Genomic DNA, 27,307 nt, shown 5'->3' with positions numbered 1-27,307 from the left:
AATGCTTTTTTTTTAGACCTTAGTACCCAAAGTTTGGCCAATATTCTTTTTTCTCCGTTATATGTTTGCAAAACCACGTCTAGGTTTTATATGAACAATAATAATAAAAAAAGAAATAATTCAAATAACCAAAAGCAAAGCTGAAACAGACAAAAACAAGAAATTAAAGATTTTTTTTTACACATTTTAAGGTTATTTTGTATGGTTGGCTGTTTGTGGTACTTGTTTTGACATTTGTTGAGTAGAACATGGATGGAAGTCTGACGTAGGACTGCAAAAACAATATGTTTGTTCAGTATATAAAAGACATAGCAATGGGTGCACCATAGGATAAGAAAAGCATTGCAAGGCTGGAATAGGATATTGGCATAAGGGCTACTAACACATTTGGCCCAGAAAGCACAACAGAACAACATGTTCATAGCATTGCATCTCCTTAAAGGACATTTCATGCCAAGAGCATATAGAAAAGTCCTAGAACTCTAATGTGCAGGGAAGTGTTGATAAGTCTTGTGTAGAAATAACAACTTTACTGATGGAAGTGTCTAGCTATCATGGTTCTCCTTGCACTGCTGGAAATTTAAATAATAGTTCTTGGCGTTTTCCAGTCCAGCAGCCCATCAACCAACGTTTGTTGTACATTCAGTGAAAATCCACAGACTGCAAGGACATAATGACAAAAAAACATGAAAACCCTTTCAAATAATATATTTGCGCATTCTTGTCAATTTTCGTTTCCATTGTTAGTAGCTAAATTATAACTTCTCCTTGGAAGGAATCCAGATAAAAGGCCCAGACTGTTCTTCAATAACCATTTTGCATGAGTTATATATGTCTTCCAATGTGTCTCCTTGAACGATAGCTGAAAGAAGTGGGAAAAAAATGTATATCAGTTCACAATGAGAACAAAAAGAATTTTCGTACAATATATATCTATACCTATATATATATATATATATATATATATATATATATATATATATATATATATATCCAGCAAGATCAGCACTCACCAACACCTCCATATACTGTGTGCTCTGCCGCAATCATAACAACAATGAGCAGGTTTGTTGAATTGTTGAACTGGACTCAGTGAAAAAATGTAAATCAGTTCACAATGAGCACAACAATAATGTTGGTACAATATATATCTATACCTGAAGCAAGAAGGGGTTTCAATGGCACTGCTTAGTAAGTTATCGTGACTACACCCTAAATAGATTGCTGGTTTTATTCCATATAATCACAGGGTAAATGGTGCTGTGTATTGTTTAAATTACAGAGAGAGCATGGGCAAAAAGACCAAGAAAGAATACACAAATGGCACTCTTGTAGTCATCTGACACATAATGTGTATATGTTTGTAGAAAGATAGAACACCAAATGGTAAGGGGAGTACGCTTGGATAATTAAAACATAACTTTTATTAAATACGCAAAATAACAGGAGATAAAATAAAGGGATGTGCAATTAAAAACAATAGCTGCCTGGGGCGTGATACAAAATGTATATTATAACACTATAGTGTAAGAGTGTGACAATTCGAAGTTGTTATATAGTTTGGGTATAAATAACTTGGACTCTATTATTTTGCGTATTTAATAAAAGTTATGTTTTAATTATCCAAGCATACTCCCCTTACCATTTGGTATTCTATCTTTCTACAAGCATATACACATTATGTGTCAGATGACTACAAGAGTGTATTTGTGTATTCTTTCTTGGTCTTTTTGCCCATGCTCTCTCTGTAATATATCTATACCTATATATATATATATATATATATATATATACACACACACATCAATATATATATATATATATATATATATATATACACACACATAAATATATATATATACACACACACATATATATATATATATATGTATATGATTATATATAGGTATAGATCTGTACAGACATATTCTGCTTTGTGCATTGAAATATATTTCCTTATAGGTGCAGCAATATTTGATTTAGAAATCGTTACGATGTCCAGTACAGACGCAATTGTTAGCCTATTTGTCCATTTACTACTGTGTGACTCTAAGTGTAAATATCGTTAATACTACTAACACTCTGGATATATGAGCTTTATTTATTTATATGATACAGGTTCTTATATGTATTGTCCCTAAAAAAATGCTCACTATTACTTCATAATAAGATATCACTTCCTAATAAGTTGCAACATATTACTATGTCACATTTTTTCAAAAAAGAATTGTTTTGATTTTTGAAACTTTGTGCTAAGAGAAATTGTTTTCACTATATCAGTGGTTGCTATGTCAACCACTTTTGGCGTTTTTTTTTAAACACAGGGAGTGGGGCCGCTGCTCTATAAAGGAAGGTTTGTTTGTCACATTGTTTGGTCTAATGAAGGGGTGAATGCCCCGAAACGTCACATGTAATAAATAAGAAAAAAAACATTTAAGTGCAAATTTTTTGTTTTGCGAAACAGTTAACTAGAGCTCTGAGGACACGCTAACCCAAAGCGCATTTACATTAATTGCGCTCAAGTGATCGCGTTTACTTTCAACTTGTAATATGATCAAGAAACAGACGCACACAAACATTAGCGTTCTATCAATCAATTGGGTACTTAAAGAGCGCAAACTAATCAACTGTGAGGGTCTTAAGGCGCTAAGGGAAAACGGATAGGAGGAGGGGGGGAGGGGATGGGAGTTCAGTCGAAGAGCCAGGTTTTGAGGTCCTTTCTGAACTTTGTAAGGGAGGTGGATTGTCTGAGGTGCAGCGGGAGGGTGTTCCATGTCTTTGCTGCCATGTGAGAGAAGGATCTTCCGCCTGCTGTGGATTTGCTGATGCAGAGGATGACTGGGATTGCTTGGTCGGCCGATCAGAGTTTCTGGTGGGGGTGTAGAAATGTATGCGGTGGTTGATGTATTCGTGTCCGATGTTGTGTAGGGCCTTGAACACATGGGTAAGGAGCTTGAAGGTGATTCTCTTGTTAATGGGGAGCCAGTGAAGGTTCCTTAGGTGTTCGGTGAGCATTAAAACCCTTATCGCTCACGTGCGCGCAACTGTAAGTGCTCCACTCCTAATATGACCCTTTATGTTTTATTAAACTCCATGTAGACTATGCGTGGGATATTATTTTAAGCAAGTAAACTCTACAGGTCATAAAACACGTCTTACAACATATAAGTGGGCAGAATTATATTAAGAATAAAAGTAAAAAATATTACCTGTAAAAAATTCTCCAAATTCTTGTTCTAATTTGAGTGCTCGATCAAAAGTTTTCTTTGCTTGCTCTTCTGTTAGACGTTTACTGATTTCCCTATTGACAAAGCCTCTAGTTAGTAATAGTATTTATGAAAGTAATAATTGCTAGGTATGAGCATTGTTTTTTTCATTCTGTAACAAGATCTTAATGTGTTGCACTTTCACAAGAATATGTGCGGCTCTGAAAAGAGACAAATGCAGCTTGCGGCAGCATACTTTAGCATTCATTACGGAATAAAAAAAACGAATGCACATACCTAATAATTGCTACATAATTGATCAAAAAGTATCATTATACAGGTACAAACCCCAAAATCCAGAATTTGAAAACCCAGAATTATTCTAAAGTCCAGACTTTTTCATTAATAATTTTTTAAAAAATGATTAAAATATCCACTCCAGTAAGTCAGAATCTTCTCTGCCTGTGTCTTTCCTTTGATTTTTGTGTTCTAAAATGCTAATGATAGTCTATAATTATTTAAAACAACACCTATCACATTTCCGATAGCAGCAATGCACTTTTTGAAGGTACTGAGTATAAAAAACTATTATATATATATATATATATATATACACACAAAATAGAATATTGCCGCACATCTACTTCTATATTATCAAAACATTTTAAATATTGCGAAAATTCACCTAAGCTCATATTTTAAAATTGGGATCTCCGTCACACAATATGGCCATATTTTGCTTAAAGGGACACTGAACCCAATTTTTTTCTTTTGTGATTCAGATAGAGCATGCAATTTTAAGCACCTCTCTAATTTGCCCCTACTATAAATTTTTCTTTGTTCTCTTGCTATCTTTATTTGAAAAAGAATGTATCTAAGCTTTTTTTTTTGGTTCAGTACTCTGGACAGCACTTTTTTTATTGGTGGATGAATTGATCCACCAATCAGCAAGAACAACCCAGGTTGTTCACCAAAAATGGGCCGGCATCTAAACTTACATTCTTGCATTTCAAATAAAGATACCAAGAGAATGAAGAAAATTTGATAATAGGAGTAAATTAGAAAATTTCTTAAAATTTCATGCTCTATCTGAATCACAAAAGAAAATTTTTGATTTCAGTGTCCATTTAAGCCAGTCACCAACTTACAAGGTGTCCCAATGTTGACTGGTCCTAACACTGCAATGTGATGCCTTTCTGGGCTGTAACATTCCTGCTTTAACTATACATCTAAGAATCTGGCCTAATAGAAAACATTCTTAAGCTTCTTGTTAGTAAGACTGATAGCTATGATACAGGACACTATAGACTTATTTAATAAACTTAACCAGATAAATGAACTACCTGGAAACACTATACTAGTTACTATGGATGTGGAATCCTTATACAGCAACATCCCACATAAGTATGGTATTGAGGCCTGCAGTAAATTTCTCTCATCCCACCAACCAACACACAAATATGATAGTGCAACTATTGCCCAGCTTATAGAATTCATACTCACACACAACTATTTCAGTTTTAACAACAATTACTACCTACAAATGACAGGGACAGCGATGGGCACAAAAATGTCACCCCAATACGCCAATCTTTTCATGGCTAACCTAGAATACAGATTCTTATGTACTCAGACCCACAAACCTTATACATATTATTTTTACATCGATTATATTTTAATAATATGGACAGAAGGAGAAGAAAGCCTTTTAGATTTCCACAAATCATTTCATTCATTTCACACATCAATAAACCTTAAAATTGACTTTATACACACTTCCAATGTACTATAATGAGAGCACCTGAGCAACTGAGTGGGGTAGGGTGCTAGAAACTACGAGGATGGTTAGTCTTCCTTTAAATACAAATACAAATGTTTCTGCACACCTTACAAAATTATTTTATTAATATTGCTCAGGTGCTCTCATTATAGTACATTGGAAGTGTGTATAAAGCCAGAGAGGCTCATTCTTAAATGCATAGTTAAAGGCCATAATACCCAACTGTTTAAACACTTGAAAGTGATGCAGTATAGCTGTAAAAAGCTGACTATAAAATATCACCTGAACATCTCTATGTAAAAAAGAAAGATATTTTACCTCAAAAGTTTCTCAGTAGCCACATCCCATTGGAAAGGGCTTCTAAGCAGCAAATCAGTATGTCTGTCCCGGGACAGCGGAAGGAGCGAGCTTTCGTGCACACTCATCTTAAATTTCCCTATTCAGTGTAAGGAAGTTTACAATGAAATCTCATGAGAGTTAACTGAAATCTCATGAGATCACAGTAAAAGAGTTCATGACCTCAGCTCTGTTGATGCTGATTAGCTGCTGTTCATTTCTTAATTTTTTTTTTTTTTTTCCTGCAGCTGGGCAGCAGCTGAAGTCTAACTTTTTATACAGAACTTACTCTGCTGCTGAGCTGAGGAAATTGTGAGGTAAAATATCTTCCTTTTTTTACATAGAGATGCTCAGGTGATGTTTTCCTGTCAGCTTTTTACAGATATACTGCATCAGTTTCAAGTGATTTAGCATATGAGTATTATGTCCCTTTAAAGCAGGAATGTTACAGCCCAGAAAGGCATCACATTGCAGTGTTAGGACCAGTCAACATTGGGACACCTTGTAAGTTGGTGACTGGCTTAAGCAAAATATGGCCATATTGTGTGACTAAGATCCCAATTTTAAAATATGAGCTCAGGTGAATTTTTGCAATATTTAAAATGTTTTGATAATGTGCGGCAATATTCTATTTTGTGTAATTATTTGGATGGTTGTTTGCACCCCTAAGAAGTAATATTAATAAAATAATTTTGTAAGGTGTGCAGAAACATTTGTATTTGTGTGTGTGTGTGTATACATATATATAGAAAACTACCTTCAAGTTAGATTTATAAGTTGTAGTATGACAAGTAAATATTGTCTAAATGACATAAGATACAGTTTTTATTACCTATCTCCTATCTAAGCTGTCCCATTTTTACAAATGGACATTTACAAATATACTGAATTACAGACTATTCCAATATTCAAACCTTCTCCCTGTCCAAGCAGTTTTGATACAGGATTTTGTACCTGTATTACAAAGTGTCACTGTTACTTACAGAGACAGGAGACAATCTGAATAAAGAGGTGTCTTTTTGAAATATTTACTTTATTTTGGCACCTTGAGTAAGGGTTAAACTCAAGGATTCTTAAAAGGTCTGCAAACAATACTTTGCAGCCCCCTATGTCATATAAGGGATAAAAGGGATATAAAGGTCAAAATGAAAATGTGTGTATGTGCATTTCAGTTTTAAATAGAAGCATTTTTGCAATATAATTTCAGTGGCCAAACTTCAAGTAAAATGCATTACTGTTTTTCAGTGACATATGCACATATGCTACATTTGACTACAGGATCAGGATTCAAACACCATTTGGTTAGAGAGCTTGTGGCAGTGTGTATTGCATTTGTGAAGATTTATGTCATACAAGCCACTGCTGACTCTATAAGAAGGTGTGGTGTTTGCCTGTGGACCAGTGTTCACTCACAAGATATGTGAGTATGCCGCTGAAAAAACAGTGATAGCTTTCACTAGAGACAGTTTTGCTAAATGAAGTATCTTGCAAAAATGCACCAATGTACATTTTCATTTTGACCTTTCTATCTCTGTAACCCCAGTCTAGTTTTTTGTGATACTTTCATTATTGTAATTTTGGCACCAACTTTCTAAATATCCAGCTATTTCACATGGGTGCTTTCTTGGCTGATATTTTAATAGCTGACTACAGTGTCACTGAAGAACTTGTCAGTTTCAAAAAACATCAGAGCTCATATTGAAACATCTTAATTATCAGGAAATATTACAGGTCAGGTAGAATTAGAGCCTCATATTTAATGTTCTCTGTAAACAATCCCTTGACCACATGCTTTTTATGTTATCATTAACCCCTTCCCATTGTTAGGAAGTTCCATCCCGTCCTAGTTGCACTGGGCTTTAGTGCCGTTAACATGGCATGGAAAGTCTTGTTTGGAAGCCATATCCGCTTCCTAAATGGGATTGTGAGCTGGAGGGAGTGCCTAGCGTCATAGGCACTCCCCCCTGACCCAAACCCATCATTGAAATTAGACGGTCGCATGAAATATTTACATTTTTCCTTATTTTTTTATATCAGAACTTTCTTCTGATGTAGACAAATATGTCCTGGCCGGAAGGGGATAAAAACCTAGAAATTCAAAGTAAAACAAAATTTAAGTTTAAACAAGCGTTAAAAGTGCAAAAAGAAAATGGTCAAATGAGAGAGCATTTTATTACTGCACTACTGATTACAAATAACCATGGGGTCGAGCATAATCCCTTGTTTATAGTATATCAAATTATTTATCTAGAATAATTTCCATAGACTATAATGGTGAATTTTGTAGAAACATTATTAGATAAACTTTTTGATTGATTAACCCTAGTGTGTTTAACTCTTGCAAAGACATTAAACACATAGTTAAAGTCAGCGTCAGAGCTACAATGCACAACTGAACATATTATGGTGAGCCTGCGACAAGAGGCTTATTTGTATAGCCACCAAACACCAACTAGTAGTGCATTGCTGCTCCTGATTTTACCTAGGTATGTATTCAACAAAGCATACCAAAAGAACAAATTGAGGGGTTGATTCCAATCTTGTCGATTGTGTTAATTGACTGTTTTTTGTGTGGGCAACAGCAACTAAATATTGACACATTGATAACAAAATAGGCACATCGAATTCAATAGTTAAAGGCACTTAATAAATGAACAACGCCCACAGATCAACAGAGAACACACAATCTGCACAATCAGACATGAAAAACAAGATGGGGCTGACAGTACCAACAATGGCCCTTATTAACAGTGGCGTCACTAGGGGGTGCAGGGGGTGCGGGCCGCACCTGGGTGACACCCTCCAGGGGGTGACACCAAAAAAATTTTTTTTTTTTTTTACATTTTATTGAAATTCAAAGAAATACAATGTTGAGATGCATTGATTATTTTATTAGAGGCTGGCATTTGTGAACATTAGTGGGACTGGGGAAGTTGTAGACACACAATTTTTTTGCCCCTTGAGCCAGTGCTGCAATTTCAACAAATAGTTTTCCCGGCTGCTTTTGCTTGTTTGTACTTTGCTCCTCCCCTGCCCAATTTCACTATGAATGTTGTGGGCGTGCCGTGGGGCTTGCAAAGTTGCGCTGCTAGCCTAAACCTGCCTGCCTATCTGTGCTCACTTCTCAGTGACATGCGGTCCAGAATTTTCATAGTTTGCGCGCCTAAACCTTTTCTTCAGTGATTTATTTTAGAGTGCTCTGTTTATCTTTCATTTGATGTTCTGCTGAGCCAGGGAGCAGCTCTAGGCATGAGCTTCATAATTAATGCAGTGCAGTTTACATATTTTGTATGTGTGTGTCTGAGTTTTTGTGTGTCTCAGTGTTTTTGTGTGTGTGTTTTTGTGTGTGTGCCTCAGTGTGTTTCCGAGTGTTTGTTTGTGCATCTGAGTATGTTTTAAGTGTGTCTGAGTGTTTGTATGTGTGTTTGCCTGTGTTTTTGTGTGTGTCTGCTTTCTGGGGGGGTGGTGACACCATGACTTACTGCACCGGGTGACACCAACCCTAGTGACGCCACTGCTTATTAATGACGACAGAATCGTACCAAATAAAAAATTATACTGAACACATCATCACCATCAATTAAATGTAAAAACACAACAATAACATAGTTCCAAGATATTGACCGTTGTGACATGCAGAGAGAGCGGAGACTGTAAGGAGAGGAGAGAATGATGTACCAGCAGAATGAGTAGCCTGGGCAGTTGGTGAGAGTGGCTAGACAGCCTGGAGAACAGTTGTATTTTGTTCTTGTGTCAATTCAGGCTTTGGTGTCCAACAGCCATTATCAGTTGTAAACGCTTTTAAACAGTGCCATTGTGGGAAAATTTGAATCAAATATTGAGAGCATTATCAAGCTCAACTGTGTATGACTTAGTAAGGCTGTGATCGTTTTGTTAAAAAAAGTCACATTTCCCATTACACAAAAAGTATACTCACATTAATGACTCTGCAGATTTTGGTTTAATGAAAATAGCTATAGGGTACAGTTGTGCTACTTGTAATCGCTTGATAGCGTTTCCTGACACGTCTAGTATACAGTGCTTCCCCTGTTTAGAAGAAAGAAAGTATTATTTTCACCAGCAAATAACACAAATAACTTGAAGCATAAAGAAAATAATATAAAAGTTGTATCTAATCTCTGAAGTAAAGTTGTTCAGTTAATATAATGCACAGCTAATTGAGTCTAGTTAACCCATTGAATGACAGAGAGGGCACCAACATATTTCTTCCCACTGAGTTTCTGCTCCCCCTGGCATTCAAAGGGTTTACTCTGTCTTTAAAGGGACATCAAATACAACATTTTCCTTTCAAGATTCAAATATTAATATTATTATTATTATCAATTATTTCTAGAGCGCCCGCAGATTCCGCAGCGATGACCATACAATTTTAAACAACTTTCAAATTCACTTCTATTATCAAATTTGCTTCGTTCACTTGGTATCCTTTGTTGAAAATCATTTCTACATACGCTTAGGAGCTAGCTGCTGATTGGTGGCTGCATATATATGTCTATTGTCATTGGCTCATAACTGTCTTCAGCTAACTCCCAGTGACGCATTGCTGCTCTTTCAATAAAGGATAAAATGACAATGAAGCAAATGGTATAATAGAAGCAAATTTGAAAGCTGTTTAAAATGGTACGTTCTATCTGAATCAATAAAGAAAACATTTTGGGTTTCATGTCCCTTTAACAGCAATGACTGGCTGATGCAGTGAAGTCAATTCTGTACGAAAAAAACAGTTAAAGGGACACTGAACCCAAATTTTTTCTTTCGTGATTCAGATAGAGCATGACATTTTAAGCAACTTTCTAATTTACTCCTATTATCAAATTTTCTTTATTCTCTTGCGCCTAGATTTAGAGTTTGGTGGTAGCCGTCAAAACCAGTGTTAGAGGCTCCTAACGCTGGTTTTTACCGCCCGCTGGTATTTGGAGTCAGTCAGGAAAGGGTCTAACGCTCACTTTCCAGCAGCGACTTTTCCATACCGCAGATCCCCTTACGTAAATTGCGTATCCTATCTTTTCAATGGGATCTTTCTAACGCCGGTATTTAGAGTCGTGGCTGAAGTGAGCGTTAGAAATCTAACAACAAAACTCCAGCCGCAGGAAAAAAGTCAGGAGTTAAGAGCTTTCTGGGCTAACGCCGGTTTATAAAGCTCTTAACTACTGTGCTCTAAAGTACACTAACACCCATAAACTACCTATGTACCCCTAAACCGAGGTCCCCCCACATCGCCGCCACTCTATTAAAAAATTTTAACCTACGTTATCCCTATGTACCCCTAATCTGCTGCACCTAATACCGCCGACACCTACATAATATTTATTAACCCCTAATCTGCCGCCCCCAACGTCGCCGCCACCTACCTACACTTATTAACCCCTAATCTGCCGACCGGACCTCACCGCTACTATAATAAATGTATTAATCCCTAATCCGCCTCACTCCCGCCTCAATAACCCTGTAATAAATAGTATTAACCCCTAATCTTCCCTCCTTAACATCGCCGACACCTAACTTCAAGCATTAACCCCTAATCTGCCGACCGGACCTCACCGCTACTATAATAAATGTATTAACATCGCCGACACCTAACTTCAAGCAATAACCCCTAATCTGCCGACCGGACCTCACCGCTACTATAATAAATGTATTAACCCCTAAAGCTAACTCTAACCCGAACCCTAACACCCCCCCTAAATTAAATATAATTTAAATCTAGCTAAATAAATTAACTCTTATTAAATAAATTATTCCTATTTAAAGCTAAATACTTACCTGTAAAATAAACCCTAATATAGCTACAATATAAATTATAATTATATTGTAGCTATTTTAGGATTAATATTTATTTTACAGGCAACTTTGTAATTATTTTAACCAGGTACAATAGCTATTAAATAGTTAATAACTATTTAATAGCTACCTAGTTAAAATAATTACAAAATTACCTGTAAAATAAATCCTAACCTAAGTTACAATTAAACCTAACACTACACTATCAATAGATTAATTAAATAAAATACCTACAATTATCTACAATTAAACCTAACACTACACTATCAATAAATTAATTAAATACAATACCTACAAATAAATACAATTAAATAAACTAACTAAAGTACAAAAAATAAAAAAGAACTAAGTTACAAAAAATAAAAAAATATTTACAAACATTAGAAAAATATTACAACAATTTTAAACTAATTACACCTACTCTAAACCCCCTAATAAAATAACAAAGACCCCCAAAATAAAAAAATGCCCCACCCTATTCTAAAATTAAAATAGAAAAGCTCTTTTACCTTACCAGCCCTTAAAAGGGCCCTTTGCGGGGCATGCCCCAAAGAATTCAGCTCTTTTGCCTGTAAAAAAAAAACATACAATACCCCCCAACATTACAACCCACCACCCACATACCCCTAATCTAACCCAAACCCCCCTTAAATAAACCTAACACTAAGCCCCTGAAGATCTCCCTACCTTGTCTTCACCACACCGGGTCCTGATCTGTCCAGAAGAGCCTCCGATGTCTTGATCCAAGCCCAAGCGGGGGGCTGAAGACATCCATCCTCCGGCTGAAGTCTTGATCCAAGCAGGCAGAAGAGGACATCCGGACCGGCAAACATCTTCATCCAAGCCGCATCTTCTATGTTCTTCCATCCAATGACGACTGGCTGATCTTCAAGACCTCCAGCGCGGATCCATCCTCTTCTTCCTACGACTTCCCGACGAATGACGGTTCATCCAAGATGGCATCCCTCGAATTCCGATTGGCTGATAGGATTCTATCAGCCAATCGGAATTAAGGTAGGAAAATTCTGATTGGCTGATGGAATCAACCAATCAGATTCAAGTTCAATCCGATTGGCTGATCCAATCAGCCAATCAGATTGAGCTCGCATTCTATTGGCTGTTCCGATCAGCCAATAGAATGCAAGCTCAATCTGATTGGCTTATCCTATCAGCCAATCGGAATTCGAGGGACGCCATTTTGGATGACGTCCCTTAAAGGAACCGTCATTCGTCGGGAAGTCGTCGGAAGAAGAGGATGGATCCGTGCTGGAGGTCTTGAAGATCAGCCGGTCGTCATCGGATGGAAGAACATAGAAGATGCGGCTTGGATGAAGATGTTTGCCGGTCCGGATGTCCTCTTCTGCCCGCTTGGATCAAGACTTCAGCCGGAGGATGGATGTCTTCAGCCCCCCGCTTGGGCTTGGATCAAGACATCGGAGGCTCTTCTGGACAGATCGGGACCCGGTGTGGTGAAGACAAGGTAGGGAGATCTTCAGGGGCTTAGTGTTAGGTTTATTTAAGGGGGGTTTGGGTTAGATTAGGGGTATGTGGGTGGTGGGTTGTAATGTTGGGGGGGGGCAAAGGGCCCTTTTAAGGGCTGGTAAGGTAAAAGAGCTTTTCTATTTTAATTTTAGAATAGGGTACGGCATTTTTTTATTTAGGGGGTCTTTGTTATTTTATTAGGGGGCTTAGAGTAGGTGTAATTAGTTTAAAATTGTTGTAATATTTTTCTAATGTTTGTAAATATTTTTTTATTTTTTGTAACTTAGTTCTTTTTTATTTTTTGTACTTTAGTTAGTTTATTTAATTGTATTTATTTGTAGGTATTGTATTTAATTAATTTATTGATAGTGTAGTGTTAGGTTTAATTGTAACTTAGGTTAGGATTTATTTTACAGGTAATTTTGTAATTATTTTAACTAGGTAGCTATTAAATAGTTATTAACTATTTAATAGCTATTGTACCTGGTTAAAATAATTACAAAGTTGCCTGTAAAATAAATATTAATCCTAAAATAGCTACAATATAATTATAATTTATATTGTAGCTATATTAGGGTTTATTTTACAGGTAAGTATTTAGCTTTAAATAGGAATAATTTATTTAATAAGAGTTAATTTATTTCGTTAGATTTAAATTATATTTAACTTAGGGGGGTGTTAGGGTTCGGGTTAGAGTTAGCTTTAGGGGTTAATACATTTATTATAGTAGTGGTGAGGTCCGGTAGGCAGATTAGGGGTTAATTATTGTAGGTAGGTGGAGGCGACATTGGGGGCGGCATATTAGGGGTTAATAAATATAATATAGGGGTCGGCGGTGTTAGGGGCAGCAGATTAGGGGTACATAGGTATAATGTAGGTTGCGGCGGTGTACGGAGCGGCTGATTAGGGGTTAAAAAAAAATATGCAGGTGTCAGCGATAGCGGGGGCGGCAGATTAGGGGTTAATAAGTGTAATGCTAGGGGTGTTTAGACTCGGGGTACATGTTAGAGTGTTAGGTGCAGACTTAGGAAGTGTTTCCCCATAGGAAACAATGGGGCTGCGTTAGGAGCTTAACGCTGCTTTTTTGCTTTTTTGCTTTTTTTTTTTTCAGCTCAAACTGCCCCATTGTTTCCTATGGGGGAATCGTGCACAAGCACATTTTTGAAGCTGGCCGCGTCCGTAAGCACCGCTGGTATCGAGAGTTGCAGTGGCGGTAAATTATGCTCTACGCTCCTTTTTTGGAGCCTAACGCACTGAAAACGCAGCCATTCTGTGAACTCTAAATACCAGCGGTATTTAAAAGATGCGGGGAAAAAAAAGCATGCGTTAGCTACGCGGGTCGTTACCGACAAATCTCTAAATCTAGCCGTTGGTATCTTTATTTGAAATGCAAGAATAATCCAATAAAAAAGTGCTGTCCAGAGTACTAAACTAATAAAAAAGCTTAGATGCCTTCTTTTTCAAATAAAGATAGCAAGAGAAGAAAGAAAAATTGATAATAGGAGTAAATTAGAAAGTTGCTTAAAATTGGATGCTCTATCTGAATCACGAAAGAAAAAAATTTGGATTCAGTGTCCCTTTAAATTGCTGTTGGAAAGAGAACGGGGGTATTCCAACCGCTGACATTTTAAAAACAACATAACAGGATTTTTGTCCAAAGATTGTCATAATGCAATTACATATTAGGCTATACAAGTACCATCATTTACTTCCTAAAAATAAAAAAAAAAGGTTCTGAGTCAGACTATGGAAGAGTGCACAATCACAACTCTATATATAGGCTATGAGGCGGGTGGTATGGCTTCTCATTTGCTGTAGCGCCTGTTGGTGAAATCAAAGCCTTTGGATGAGGGGCTTCCAGGGAGTTTTGCAGAACACTTAGTAAAAAAGAAAATATAGAAATGTTTACAGTTTATCAGTGCTTAGTTCTAATCAGTCTTAAAGGGACATGAAACCTAAAATGTTTCTTTTCTGATTCAGATAGAGAATACAGTTTTAAACAAGTTTACAATTTACTTCTATTCTCAAATTTGCTTCATTCTTTTGGTATCCTTTGTTGAAGGAGCAGCAAAGCACTACTAGTAGCTAGGTGAACACATGAGGTGAGCCAATGATAAAAGTTGTATACGTGCAGCCACCAATAAACAGCTAGCTCCCAGTAGTGCATTTCTGCTCCTGAGCCTACCTAGGTATGATTTTCAACAATGGAAACAAATTGGAGGAAGCAAATTAGGTAATGACAATGAATTGGAAAGTTGTTTAAAATTGTATAATGTATTTGAATCATGAAAGAACATTTTTAGGTTTCATGTCCGTGTAAAGATAAAATGTACAAAAAAAAAAAGAACGAGGCAAAAAAACTTTGTTTACTGTCCCTTTATCAGGTAAAAATGTAACTAATAAAACTTACTCTTTCAGCCACAAACTTTACTGATTGTACGCTAGTCCCATATAAATTATCATTGTATTGCCCGGCTTCTATAAATTTGTGTTCTTGGATATCTTTTTCCATTTGCTCTCTTGATACAACAAAATGATAGTCTCTTCCATCAACTTCGTAGTCTCTTTTTGGTCTGGTAGTATCTGTAAAGAGAAATGTTCAATGGAAATAATAACGCAAAACATTAAAACCGCGTACACGCTATATTTCATAGGGAAAATTTGCTCAAAAAATTCCTTTTATGGCTAAAATGTTGGCCTAGATTATGAGTGGAGCACTATTTAGCTCTCCTGTGTGTTAACATCGCTAGTCGGAGGCTTTTTGCATGCGTCGGGTTGCGCTCATTTTACAAGTTAAAAGTAAAGTATATTAAATATAAAATCATAAAAAAAATGTAATAAAACTATTTAAAATTATTATACATACTGTAAAAAACACCCCCCACTAAAATATATATATATAAATAGATATATATATATCATTTTTTTTCTCCTATAGATTTTTTAGAATATTTTACAGTATATAATAATTGTTTTGTGTTTCAGATGGAACCTTCTTTTTTAAAATTGTATTTTGTAATTCTCTAATATACTTCTATTATTAAAGGAACAGTCAACACCAGAATTTTTGTTGTTTTAAAAGATAGATAATCCCTTAAATACCCATTCCCAAATGTTGCATAACCACCACAGTTATAATAATACACATTTTACCTCTGTAATTACCTTGTATCTAAGCCTCTGCAGACTGCCCCCTTATTTAAGTTCTTTTAACAGACTTGCATTTTAGCCAATCAGTGCTCACTCCTCAGTAAATTCACGTGCATGAGCTCAATGTTATCTATATGTAACACATGAACTAACGCCCTCTAGTGGTGAAAAACTGTCAAAATGCATTAAGATTAGAGGTGGCCTTCAAGGTCTAAGAAATTAGCATATGAACCTCCTAGGTTTAGCTTTTAATTAAGAATACAAAAAGAACAAAGCAAAATGGGTGATAAAAGTAAATTGGAAAGTTGTTTAAAATTACTTGCCCTATTTGAATCATGAAAGTTTTTTTAAATTTGCTTTGTTCCTATGGTATTCTTTACTAAAAAGATACTGTACCTAAGTAATTGTCTGGAGCACTACATGGCAGGAAATAGTGCTGCCATCTTGCTGCTTTTCAACAAAAGATACTAAGAGAACAAACTATCGGCTAGATTATGAGTCTTGCGTTATAAGTAAAAAAGCAGCATTAAGCCTCATAACGCTGTTTTTTTACTACCCCTGGTATTTCGAGTCTTGCAGATTTAGGGGCAACGCACACTTTTTTGTCCTTACCGCAAATCAACTTACGCAAATTGCGTATGTTTTTTTTCTATGGGACTTTCATAGCGCCGGTATTACGAGTTTGTCCTGGGAGGCCAAAAAGTGAGCGGTACAGCCTATACCATTAAGATTTGTACCGCATTCTAAAGTCAGTAGTTATGAGTTTTACACTACAAAGCCATAGCATAAAACTCATAACTAAAGTGCTAAAAAGTACACTAACACCCATAAACAACCTATTAACCCCTAAACTGTGGCCCTCCCGTATCGCTGCCACTAGAATAAACATATTAACCCCTAAACCGCTATACTCCCGCCTCGCAAACATTAGTTAAATATTATTAACCCCTAATCTGCTGTCCCTACTATTGCCGCCACTTATCTACATTTATTAACCCCTAATCTGCCACCCCAATGTCGCCGCCACTATACTAAGTTTATTAACCCCTAAATCTAAGTCTAACCCTAACCCTAACACCCCCTAACTTAAATATAATTAAAATAAATCTAAATAAAATTTACTATCATTACCTAAATAATTCCTATTTAAAACGAAATACTTACCTATAAAATAAACCCTAAGATAGCTACAATATAACTCATAGTTACATTGTATCTAGCTTAGGGTTTATTTTTATTTTACAGGCAAGTTTGTATTTATTTTAACTAGGTAGAATAGTTACTAAATAGTTATTAACTATTTACTAACTACCTAACTAAAATAAATACAAATTGACCTGTAGAATAAAACCTAACCTGTCTTACACTATCACCTAACCTAACCCTACAATTAAATATATTCCCTAAATTAAATACAATTAACTAAATTCAATACAATTAGCTAAATTACAAAAACAAACAAACACTGAATTACAGAAAATAAAAAAACAAATTACAAGATCTTTAAACTAATTACACCTAATCTAATAGCCCTATCAAAATTAAAAAAGCCCACCCAAAAAAAGTCTTCATCCAAGCGGCAAGATGTCCTCAACGAAGCCGGCAGAAGTGGTTCTCCAGATGGGCAGAAGTCTTCATCCAGACAGAATCTTCTATCTTCATCCTTCTGACACGGAGTGGCTCCATCTTCAAGACATCAGGCGCGGAGCATCCTCTTCAATCGACGGCTTCTTCTGGAATGAAGGTTCCTTTAAATGACATCATCCAAGATGGCGTCCCTTAGATTCGAATTGGCTGATAGTATTCTATCAGTCGATCGGAATTAAGGTTGAAAAAATCCTATTGACTGATGCAATCAGCCAATAGGATTGAACTTCAATCCTATTAGCTGATCCAAATAGCCAATAGGATTGAACTTGCATTCTATTGGCTGATTGGAAGCCATGAAGATAGAAGATGCCGTCTGGGTGAAGACTTCTGCCCGTCTGGAGGACCACTTCTGCCGGCTTCGTTGAGGACATCTTCATTGAGGATAGATGTCGGCTCTTCAAAACTGTAAGTGGATCTTCCGGGGTTAGTGACAGTGTTAGGATTTTTTAAGGGTGTATTGGGTGGGTTTTATTTTTAGATTAGGGGTTTGGGCCGCAATAGAGCTAAATGCCCTTTTAAGGGCAATGCCTATCCAAATGCCCTTTTCAGGGCAATGGGGAGCTTAGGGTTTTTTAGTTAGGTACAAAAAGAAAGAAAGAGGCGAGTCTGGGCCACAGGTTAAGAGATTTAAGACTTAACTTATTGCCACACATAAATAAATGAGTAAGGCAGATAGCTGTCATAGCTCTTCAAGATTTTACTGACAACTTTTTTATTTATGTGTGGCAATAAAAGTTAAGTCTTAAATCTCTTAACCTGTGGCCCAGACTCGCCTCTTTCTTTCTTTTTGTGGCTGTACGATTTTGCAGACTTACAGAGGTCTGCTGGCGGTTTGCAGGGAGCGCCGATTGAGGCTGCAGTAACACTAAGCTGATTCTACTAAGTCACACCTGGTTGTGACAGAAGAAAACAAGGGGAGGAGAGTTTTCAGGAAAGGAAATAACCGTGACCGGGAGTCTTGCACACAGTATGGATTACGGCAATGACAACATGAATTAAGGTACTGGTTTTTCCTGAATTTGAACATTGTCTCCGTTATATTTACCCAATAAGCTGATTGATTTGTGCACAATCTTAGCTAACACTGTTGGAGCGCTACAATAGGATTTTTCCCTTATGTTTTTTAGTTAGGGTTTTATTTGGGGGGTTGGTTGTGTGGGTGGTGGGTTTTACTGATGGGGTGGTTGTTTGTATTTTTTTTTACAGGTAAAAGAGCTAATTTCTTTGGGGCAATGCCCCGCAAAAGGCCCTTTTAAGGGCTATTGGTAGTTTAGTTTAGGCTAAGGTTTTTTTATTTTGGGTGGGCTTTTTTTATTTTGATAGGGCTATTAGATTAGGTGTAATTAGTTTAAAGATCTTGTAATTTGTTTTTTATTTTCTGTAATTTAGTGGGTTTTTTTTTGTAATTTAGCTAATTGTATTGAATTTAGTTAATTGTATTTAATTTAGGGAATTTATTTAATTGTAGGGTTAGGTTAGGTGTTAGTGTAAGACAGGTTAGGTTTTATTTTGCAGGTCAATGTGTATTTATTTTAGCTAGGTAGTTATTAAATAGTTAATAACTATTCTACCTAGTTAAAATAAATACAAACTTGCCTGTAAAATAAAAATAAACCCTAAGCTAGATACAATGCAACTATTAGTTATATTGTAGCTAACTTAGGTTTTATTTTATAGGTAAGAATTTAGTTTTAAATAGGAATTATTTAGTTATTAATAGTAAGTTTTATTTAGATTTATTTTAATTATATTTAAGTTAGGGGGTGTTAGGGTTAGGGTTAAACTTAGATTTAGGGGTTAATAAATTTAATATAGTGGCGGCGACGTTAGAGACGGCAGATTAGGGGTTAATAATATTTAAATAGTGTTTGCAATGCCGGAGTGCGGCGGTTTAGGGGTTAACATGTTTATTATAGTGGTGGCGAAGTTGTGTCGGCATATTAGGGGTTAATAAGTGTAGGTAGGTTGCGGCGACATTGGGAGCGGGAGATTAGGGGTTAATAAATATAATGTAGGTGTCTGCGATGTTGGGGTAGCAGATTAGGGGTTAATAAGTATAATGTAGGTGTCGGCGATGTCCAGAGCGGCAGATTAGGGGTTAATAAATATAATGTAGGTGTTGGCGATGTTGGGGGCAGCAGATTAGGGGTTAATAAGTGTAAGATTAGGGGTGTTTAGACTCGGGGTTCATGTTAGGGTGTTAGGTGTAAACATAAATTTTGTTTCCCCATAGGAATCAATGGGGCTGCGTTACGGAGCTTTACGCTGCTTTTTTGCAGGTGTTAGGTTTTTTCTCAGCCGGCTCTCCCCATTGATGTTTATGGGGAAATCATGCACGAGCACGTACAACCAGCTCATCGCTGACTTAATCAGCGCTGGTATTGGATTGCGGTATGGAGTACAATTTTGCTCTATGCTCACTTCTTGCCTTTTAACGCCGGGTTTAGAAAAACCTGTAATACCAGCGCTGTATGTAAGTGAGCGGTGACAATAACGTGCAAGTTAGTACCGCACCCCTCATAATGCAAAACTTGTAATCTAGCCGAATGTATATAAGTAAATTAGAAAGTTGTATCAAATTGCATGCTGTATCTGAAGCATGAAAGAAAAAAAATGTGTTTTATGTCCCTTTAATGTTTAATGACACAAACAATCAGTCATATTTTGGGCTTAAAGGAACAGTAAACACCAGAATTTTTGTTGTTTAAAAAGGTAGATCCCTTTATTACCCATTCCCTAGTTTTGCATAACCAACACAGTTATAATAATATACGTTTTACCTCTGTGATTACCTTGTATCTATGCCTGTGCAAACTGCCCTCTTATTTTAGTTCTTTTGACAGACTTGCGTTTTTAGCCAATTAGTGCTGACTCCTAGGAGCTTCACGTGCCTGAGCTCAATGGTATCTATATGAAACACATGAGCTAATGCCCTCTAGTGGTGAAAAACTGTCAAAATGCTTTAAGATTAGAGGCGGCCTTCAAGGTCTAAGAAATTAGCATATGAACCTCCTAGGTTTAGCTTTCAACTAAGAATATCAAGAGAACAAAGCAAAATTGGTAATAAAAGTAAATTGGAAAGTTGTTTAAAATTACATGCCCTATTTAAATCAAGAAAGTTTTTTTTTTTACTTGACTGTCCCTTTAACTACAGGGGAGATTGCATGGTTTCAATTTAACTTTATTATTTCTCAAACACAAAAAATGTATTGAGTAGTATGAGGTAACAATAAATACTTTATTAAAACAACTTATACTTACGTGGTACGCATGAACCAAATTTGTCAGGGAATTCAGATATTAGGTCATCATTAACCCTGTCCTTCATTGGACCCAGAATAATAACAGGTCTGGTATAATTAACTGTATACGAAGAAACATAAATAATTAACATGAAACATGTGTCTACATTTACAGTTGTATTGGTCTTCAGTTTGAAACTAGCACCATCAATAACACTTCTTTTTAAATGTGATTTTTTTTGTGGATTAAACAGCAAAAATGTATAGTTACTGTTGCTTAAAGGGACACAGATATGCAATACTTAATGGGATACTAAACTCAATTTTTTTCTTTCATGATTCAGATAGAGCATGCAATTTTAAGCAACTTTCTAATTTACTCCTGTTATCAATTTTTCTTTGTTCTCTTGCTATCTTTATTTAAAAAGTAAGAATGTAAAGCTTAGGAGCCAGCCCATTGTAGGTTTAGCACCCTGGATAAGGCTTGCCTATTGGTGGCTACATTTAGCTACAAATAAGCGGTAACCCTGGTTCTGAACCAAAAACGGGCGCGCTCCTAAGCTTTACATTATTGCTTTTTTAAATAAAGATAGCAAGAGAATGAAGAAAAAAATGATAATAGGAGTAAATAAGAAAGTTGCTTAAAATTGCATGCTCTATATGAATCATTAAAGAAAAAAATTGGGTTTAGTGTCCCTTTAAATCCCACCTATCTAGTAGCTGTAATCTCACTTGAAAAGAATGTGTTACCAGTTATTCATCAGACAAATGAATTTGTACAAAAATGTATTCTAAAGGCATTACTGTATTTTTAAAGCATGGATTAAGAATCACATTTGGACTTAGGAACATACTTTTGAGAAGACAGAATTAAAATAAGATTTAAATAATAATTGTTAGAACCTGTTTGTCTGTTTTATTATTCCCTTTGGGCCTCTTCATATTTAAGTGAAAATGTTCCATAATCTAGTTTAGCAATTTTAAAGCTTTCTCACATGAGTAAAAGTTCCCCACCACCTCTAACAATTGTCTCATAAAAAGACTTCCATGGGTAAACTAAACAATTTTTATTCTATTTTTACTGAAACATTAAAGGGACACTGAACCCAAATTTTTTCTTTTGTGATTCAGATAGAGCATGCAATTTTAAGCAATTTTCTAATTTTTTCTTTGTTCTCTTGTTATCTGTATTTGAAAAAAAAGGCATCTAAACTTTTTTATTAGTTCAGTACTCTGGACAGCACTTTTTTATTGGTGGATACATTTATCCACCAATCGGCAGGAACAACCCAGGTTGTTCACCAAAAATTGGCTGGCATTTAAACTTACATTCTTGCATTTTAAATAAAGATACCAAGAGAAAGAAGAATATTTGATAATAGGAGTAAATTAGAAAGTTGCTTAAAATGTCATGCTCTATCTGAATCGCAAAAGAAAAAAATTGTGTTCAGTGTCCCTTTAAAGAATTATGCAGATTTTAACAAGGGCATTTTTCAGTGTTGCACACCTAGAGTCAGCCTTGTCAATCAAAAGGGTGTACAGAAGTAAGCTCCACGAACAGTACTGTGCATATCCATCAATGCCAGAAACTTTATTTAGCTAGTTCAATATCTAATTTGTCACTCCCTGAAGCATGTGGGTGCCACATGGCTGTCCTACTATTCCTGTTATCTTCTGATCCTGGATTGACCCCTGGCTGTTACTGGCTCATCCCTTGTGTACTTCTTGCCGAACTACTCCTGCTTAAAGGTACTAACCGTGACTTGGTTATTGGATTGTCTCCTGTGTACTCCCTGCTGCACTGATGCAATATTTGACTGCATAAAGATACTCTTGCTGTACTACGGCAATATTTGTACCTGCCTGAAGGTCCTAGATCTAACACTAAGATATTTAAGTTAGAATTAAGGACAACGAGGTCCCAGAGTCGTGCGCTAGTGTAGGTAGAATCTGGAGAGGCTGCACAACACTAGTTAAGATGAACTAAGTGGATTTTTATGAGCTACCCCCCTTTAAAATATGCTTTGATGGTATATTAAATATATAGGGGTAATGGGAATTTAAAGGGGTGGATGCTCCAAAATATTCTGTTTCTTTTAAAAGAGAGTATTACAAAATGTATTACAATACTTTTTTTTTTTTTTAAATGTCTATTTCTGCACTAAAAGAATTTATTGAGACAACTTTTCCACTCCTGCAAAACTAGAGCATATGTAACATTGTTGGCCCAAGATATTATTACATTTATATCGTAGCAAATTTCAAATTTAAAGTGAATGTAAATTTTGATGCTAAAGTGCTAGGTTTTAAAAATTTAATTAAAAACAGGGGCACTTTAATTTATAAAAATTTCACTAGTTGTGAAAAAATACCTTTTAAAACTTGACAGGCGCTCCAGCTTCCCCCAGTCGTCGCAAGCCATTTCTGACGTCAGAAATGATGGATCGGTCATCCTCCAATCACGGCTTCTCCCCCGGGGGAATCAGTGTCTGATTCAACGCCGTGATTGGAGGAAGCCGGATTCCTCATTTTAGACCCAGGAAGAGGCTTTGCGACAGGTGGAGGAAGCTGGAGCGGCTGTCAAGATTAAAAGGTAAGTTTTTTTTTTCACAACACGAGTGAAATGTAAATTTTGATGAATTAAAGTGCCCCTGTTTTTAATCGAATTTTTAAAAACTGGGCACTTTAACATCAAAATTTACATTCATTTTAAGTTGTCTTTGAAATAATTATCTTTTAAGACCTTTCCATTCGATATGAGTGAAAAACTACTAAAATACAAAACAAAAGCCAGGAATTAATTGGTTAACTTACTTTCTTGTCGAGTGACAGGTTCATATGACAAAATACAATCTTCCTGCCCTCCTAAAGAAAAAAGTAGAAATATATGAGACTACATGAGACAGTCAATGCTATAGAATTACAATGGATGTGAATCTTAATGTGTATAACATCACACAAAGATGAGAACACATTTATTTTCCTTGTTATTGATGAAGGAACAATTTTTCAAATCACACAATCACAACAACAAAAAACATCAAAGGGTACATGCTTCAGGGAATGACAAAGAACATTTTCAAGAATTTCTTTTAAACAATTAACATATTTTACCCTAATTATTGTTTTATATTTCATTGTAAATAATACTCATGTAGATGTATGATTAAAAGGAACACTTTTCAGATAGAGCATGCAATTTTAAATAAAGATAGCAAAGGAATAGAGAAAAATTGATAATAGGAATAAATTTGAAAGTTGCTTAAAATTTCATGCTCTATCTGAATCATTAAAGAAAAAAATGAGGGTTTAGTATCTCTTTAATCTCTTGATTAACTTAGGCAGTCTGTACTAGCGTAGCAACTTCCTTCAAAGATGCTATATGACTCAATAATGCATTACCTACACATCAGGGCTGCAGAACACTAATTGCCAACTGGAAGAGCAAATATTGATATTAAAGATGCGCAACTCTTGTACAAATTCCCTAAAGATTAAATCAATAAAATCCAGCTGCATGCCTTGATCCCTCAAATCTCATTGGTAATCTTTGCCATTTTTTAAATCCTTCTCACACTATACTTAAAACGAATAGTGTAAACAGTGAAACCTTTGCTTAGAAAGAAAAATAAAACCGTTCAATTATTTCTAGAAACAGTAAAACGGTGTATCATTTACCATTAAAAAGTCCAGATACGCTACTTTGCTTTCAGTCAATATTTTTAAGAAATTAGAATATTGCATTGATAGCTTATAGGGTAATTTGTAACAAACTGATTTAAGATTTAGGGGCCAATTTATCAAGGGCCGGATGGCCACTGATCCCCCTGTTTCTGCGCGAGCCTTCAGGCTCGCCGGAAACTGCAGTTATGAAACAGCGGTCTTAAGACCGCTGCTCCTTAATTGGTCTGCCGCCTCTGAGCGGAGGACAGCAATCAACCCGATCAGATACGATCGGGTTGATTGACACCCCCTGCTAACGGCAATTGGCCACGAATCTGCAGGGGGCGGCATCGCACAAGCAGTTCACTAGAACTGCTTGTGCAATTTTAAATGCCAACAGTGTATGCTGTCGACATTCAGCAATGTCTGTCGGACATGATATGCTAATATTATTAGCTGCATGACTTTTTACAGAAACAGAAGTTCCAAAAATCAGGGTTTTTATGATTGTAATAATACAATAAGAGATATTTGGCATTCTGTGCAGTGTGGGTTGGAACTTTTGTCTAGAATTTAAACCTTGTTACTTAGTGGTTTAACAATTTATAGTATGAGAACTTTTAAAATCCTGATATAGAATATGAGAGAAGTTGTGGCCACATTATTCTGATGGAAATGTATTCTGATGAAAAGTGTTCTTCTTGATTTGAGATGAAAATCTTGCATATCCAAAAACAAGATTTTCTCAATAATTAAAAAAAAAGATAATTGTTCTTTTTAGTACTAAAAGTTTTTTTTAAAAATTAATGAGTTGCCCAATATACTCATCATGCCCATTTACAAATAGCATTTAGATTACTTAACACTTAGCAGAAACACCCCTGTATCCAATTACAATACACATACATGGACTCCTTTAGCCCCCTTAAATTATTTCAGTTTTCAGTGTATGAAAGGCATTATTGGCTGTTAATCGAATATTGTAGGAATTATCAACCTTGACTGCGTTTATTCAGAAAGATTGTGATTGTTTAGATACAAAAAATATTGTCCACTTGCTTCTGGAGAAAACAAGGCTAGCCACTAAACTTATTGTATGCAAGACTAGCCTCTACCCATATTTTTTTGCAGTTCCATATCTGATAACCACTGCTGAGGCCATTTAGGATTAGGAACAGACATGTGGTAGGGTTATGCTTGTGAGGTCTGCAGTGTGCAGTCCCAATTCTCAGAATTAGAAAACCTACAGTTTTCAGAGTTAAATTACAAGAAAAGGAGGAAAATCAAATTAAAGTGTATTGCATTTTTACTACCCACAATTATAGATTTTGTGCTCCCTTTAAAAAGCTGTGAATGCAGCTTTGGAGTAACTTCAGCTGCTAGCTCAAACGAGCAACCCTGCAGCTGATAGTTAAGAAGAAGTGGTAAATAGACCGCTGCTTTTTAACCTGCTATGCCAACTCTAAAGTGGAGTTGGTCAATCTTCCTGGACTTCTCTGACCTTGGTGATTGACAGCCCCTGCTTGCGTGCGATTGGCCCCATGTAAGCAGGTTGTGGCTTTGCCCCAGCAGCGGATTGATCAATGATAATGTAGGCAGTATAGTGCTGCCTGCTAGCCATGATGCTGGACGGACAAGGGGTGATGTCCGCCCCTGTCCATTCGGCCCTTGTTACATGGACCCTTTTATATTATAATCTCAAATTGTTAATGTCTCTTTAACAGAAAAAGCAGCAATAATTAGTAAAAAAATATGACATCCACACCAGTTCCTCTCTTCAGCCTTAAATCCTAGCTTCATGTCAGCCTTTGTTAGCACTTCCAATTGGTAAGGTTTACACAAAACCATATACACACTATTACTATAAATTACTATAAAATATTATGTCTTTGTTTGTAGAAGCATAAGAATAAAAATTATGTACACATTATATAGCTTCACTAGGTAAGATATGACTTTTGAATAACTTTATTTTTAATTAAGTTAAAAGAGCTGGTGCAGCAACAATGCAACATGTTAGATAGAAGGGTTAAAGGGACATAGAAATAAAAAACAGAATTTATGCTTACCTGATAAATTACTTTCTCTTGCGGTGTATCCAGTCCATGGATTCATCCTTACTTGTGGGATATTCTCATTCCCTACAGGAAGTGGCAAAGAGAGCACACAGCAGAGCTGTCCATATAGCTCCCCCTCTGGCTCCGCCCCCCCAGTCATTCGACCGACGGTTAGGAGAAAAAGGAGAAACCATAGGGTGCAGTGGTGACTGTAGTTTAAACAAGAAATTTTAACCTGACTTAATTGCCAGGGCGGGCAGTGGACTGGATACACCGCAAGAGAAAGTAATTTATCAGGTAAGCATAAATTCTGTTTTCTCTTGCAAGGTGTATCCAGTCCACGGCTTCATCCTTACTTGTGGGATACCAATACCAAAGCTTTAGGACACGGATGAAGGGAGGGAACAAGACAGGTAACCTAAACGGAAGGCACCACTGCTTGCAAAACCTTTCTCCCAAAAATAGCCTCCGAAGAAGCAAAAGTATCGAATTTGTAAAATTTGGCAAAAGTATGCAGTGAAGACCAAGTCGCTGCCTTACAAATCTGTTCAACAGAAGCCTCATTCTTGAAGGCCCAAGTGGAAGCCAGAGCTCTGGTGGAATGAGCTGTAATTCATTCAGGAGGCTGCTGCCCAGCAGTCTCATAAGCCAATCGAATGATGCTTTTCAACCAGAAGGAAAGAGAGGTAGCCGTCGCTTTTTGACCTCTCCTCTTACCAGAATAGACAACAAACAAAGATGATGTTTGTCTGAAATCCTTAGTTGCTTGTAAATAGAATTTCAAAGCAAGAACCACATCAAGATTGTGTAAAAGCCGTTCCTTCTTAGAAGCTGGATTAGAAGGAACAATGATTTCCTGGTTAATGTTCTTATTAGAAACAACTTTAGGAAGAAAACCAGGTTTGGTACGCAAAACTACCTTATCTGCATGGAACACCA

At 36.3% G+C, this 27,307-nt stretch overlaps 1 protein-coding gene across 1 annotated transcript in view; it reads right to left on the bottom strand.

Annotated features, from left to right (window-relative positions):
• Positions 1–755: 755 nt before the first annotated feature.
• The window catches only part of DLG2 (discs large MAGUK scaffold protein 2), a 2,066,337-nt gene continuing 2,039,785 nt past the window's right edge, over positions 756–27,307 (bottom strand). Inside the window, 6 exon segments of the mRNA XM_053708663.1 lie at positions 756–862; positions 3,210–3,301; positions 9,260–9,369; positions 15,017–15,189; positions 20,668–20,769; positions 23,463–23,513. Coding sequence (XP_053564638.1) covers positions 756–862; positions 3,210–3,301; positions 9,260–9,369; positions 15,017–15,189; positions 20,668–20,769; positions 23,463–23,513 — 635 coding nt within the window.

Source organism: Bombina bombina, chromosome 3, assembly GCF_027579735.1.
Source record: "Bombina bombina isolate aBomBom1 chromosome 3, aBomBom1.pri, whole genome shotgun sequence".
Taxonomy (NCBI): Eukaryota; Metazoa; Chordata; class Amphibia; order Anura; family Bombinatoridae; genus Bombina; species Bombina bombina.
This window is presented reverse-complemented; position numbering and strand designations above follow the sequence as displayed.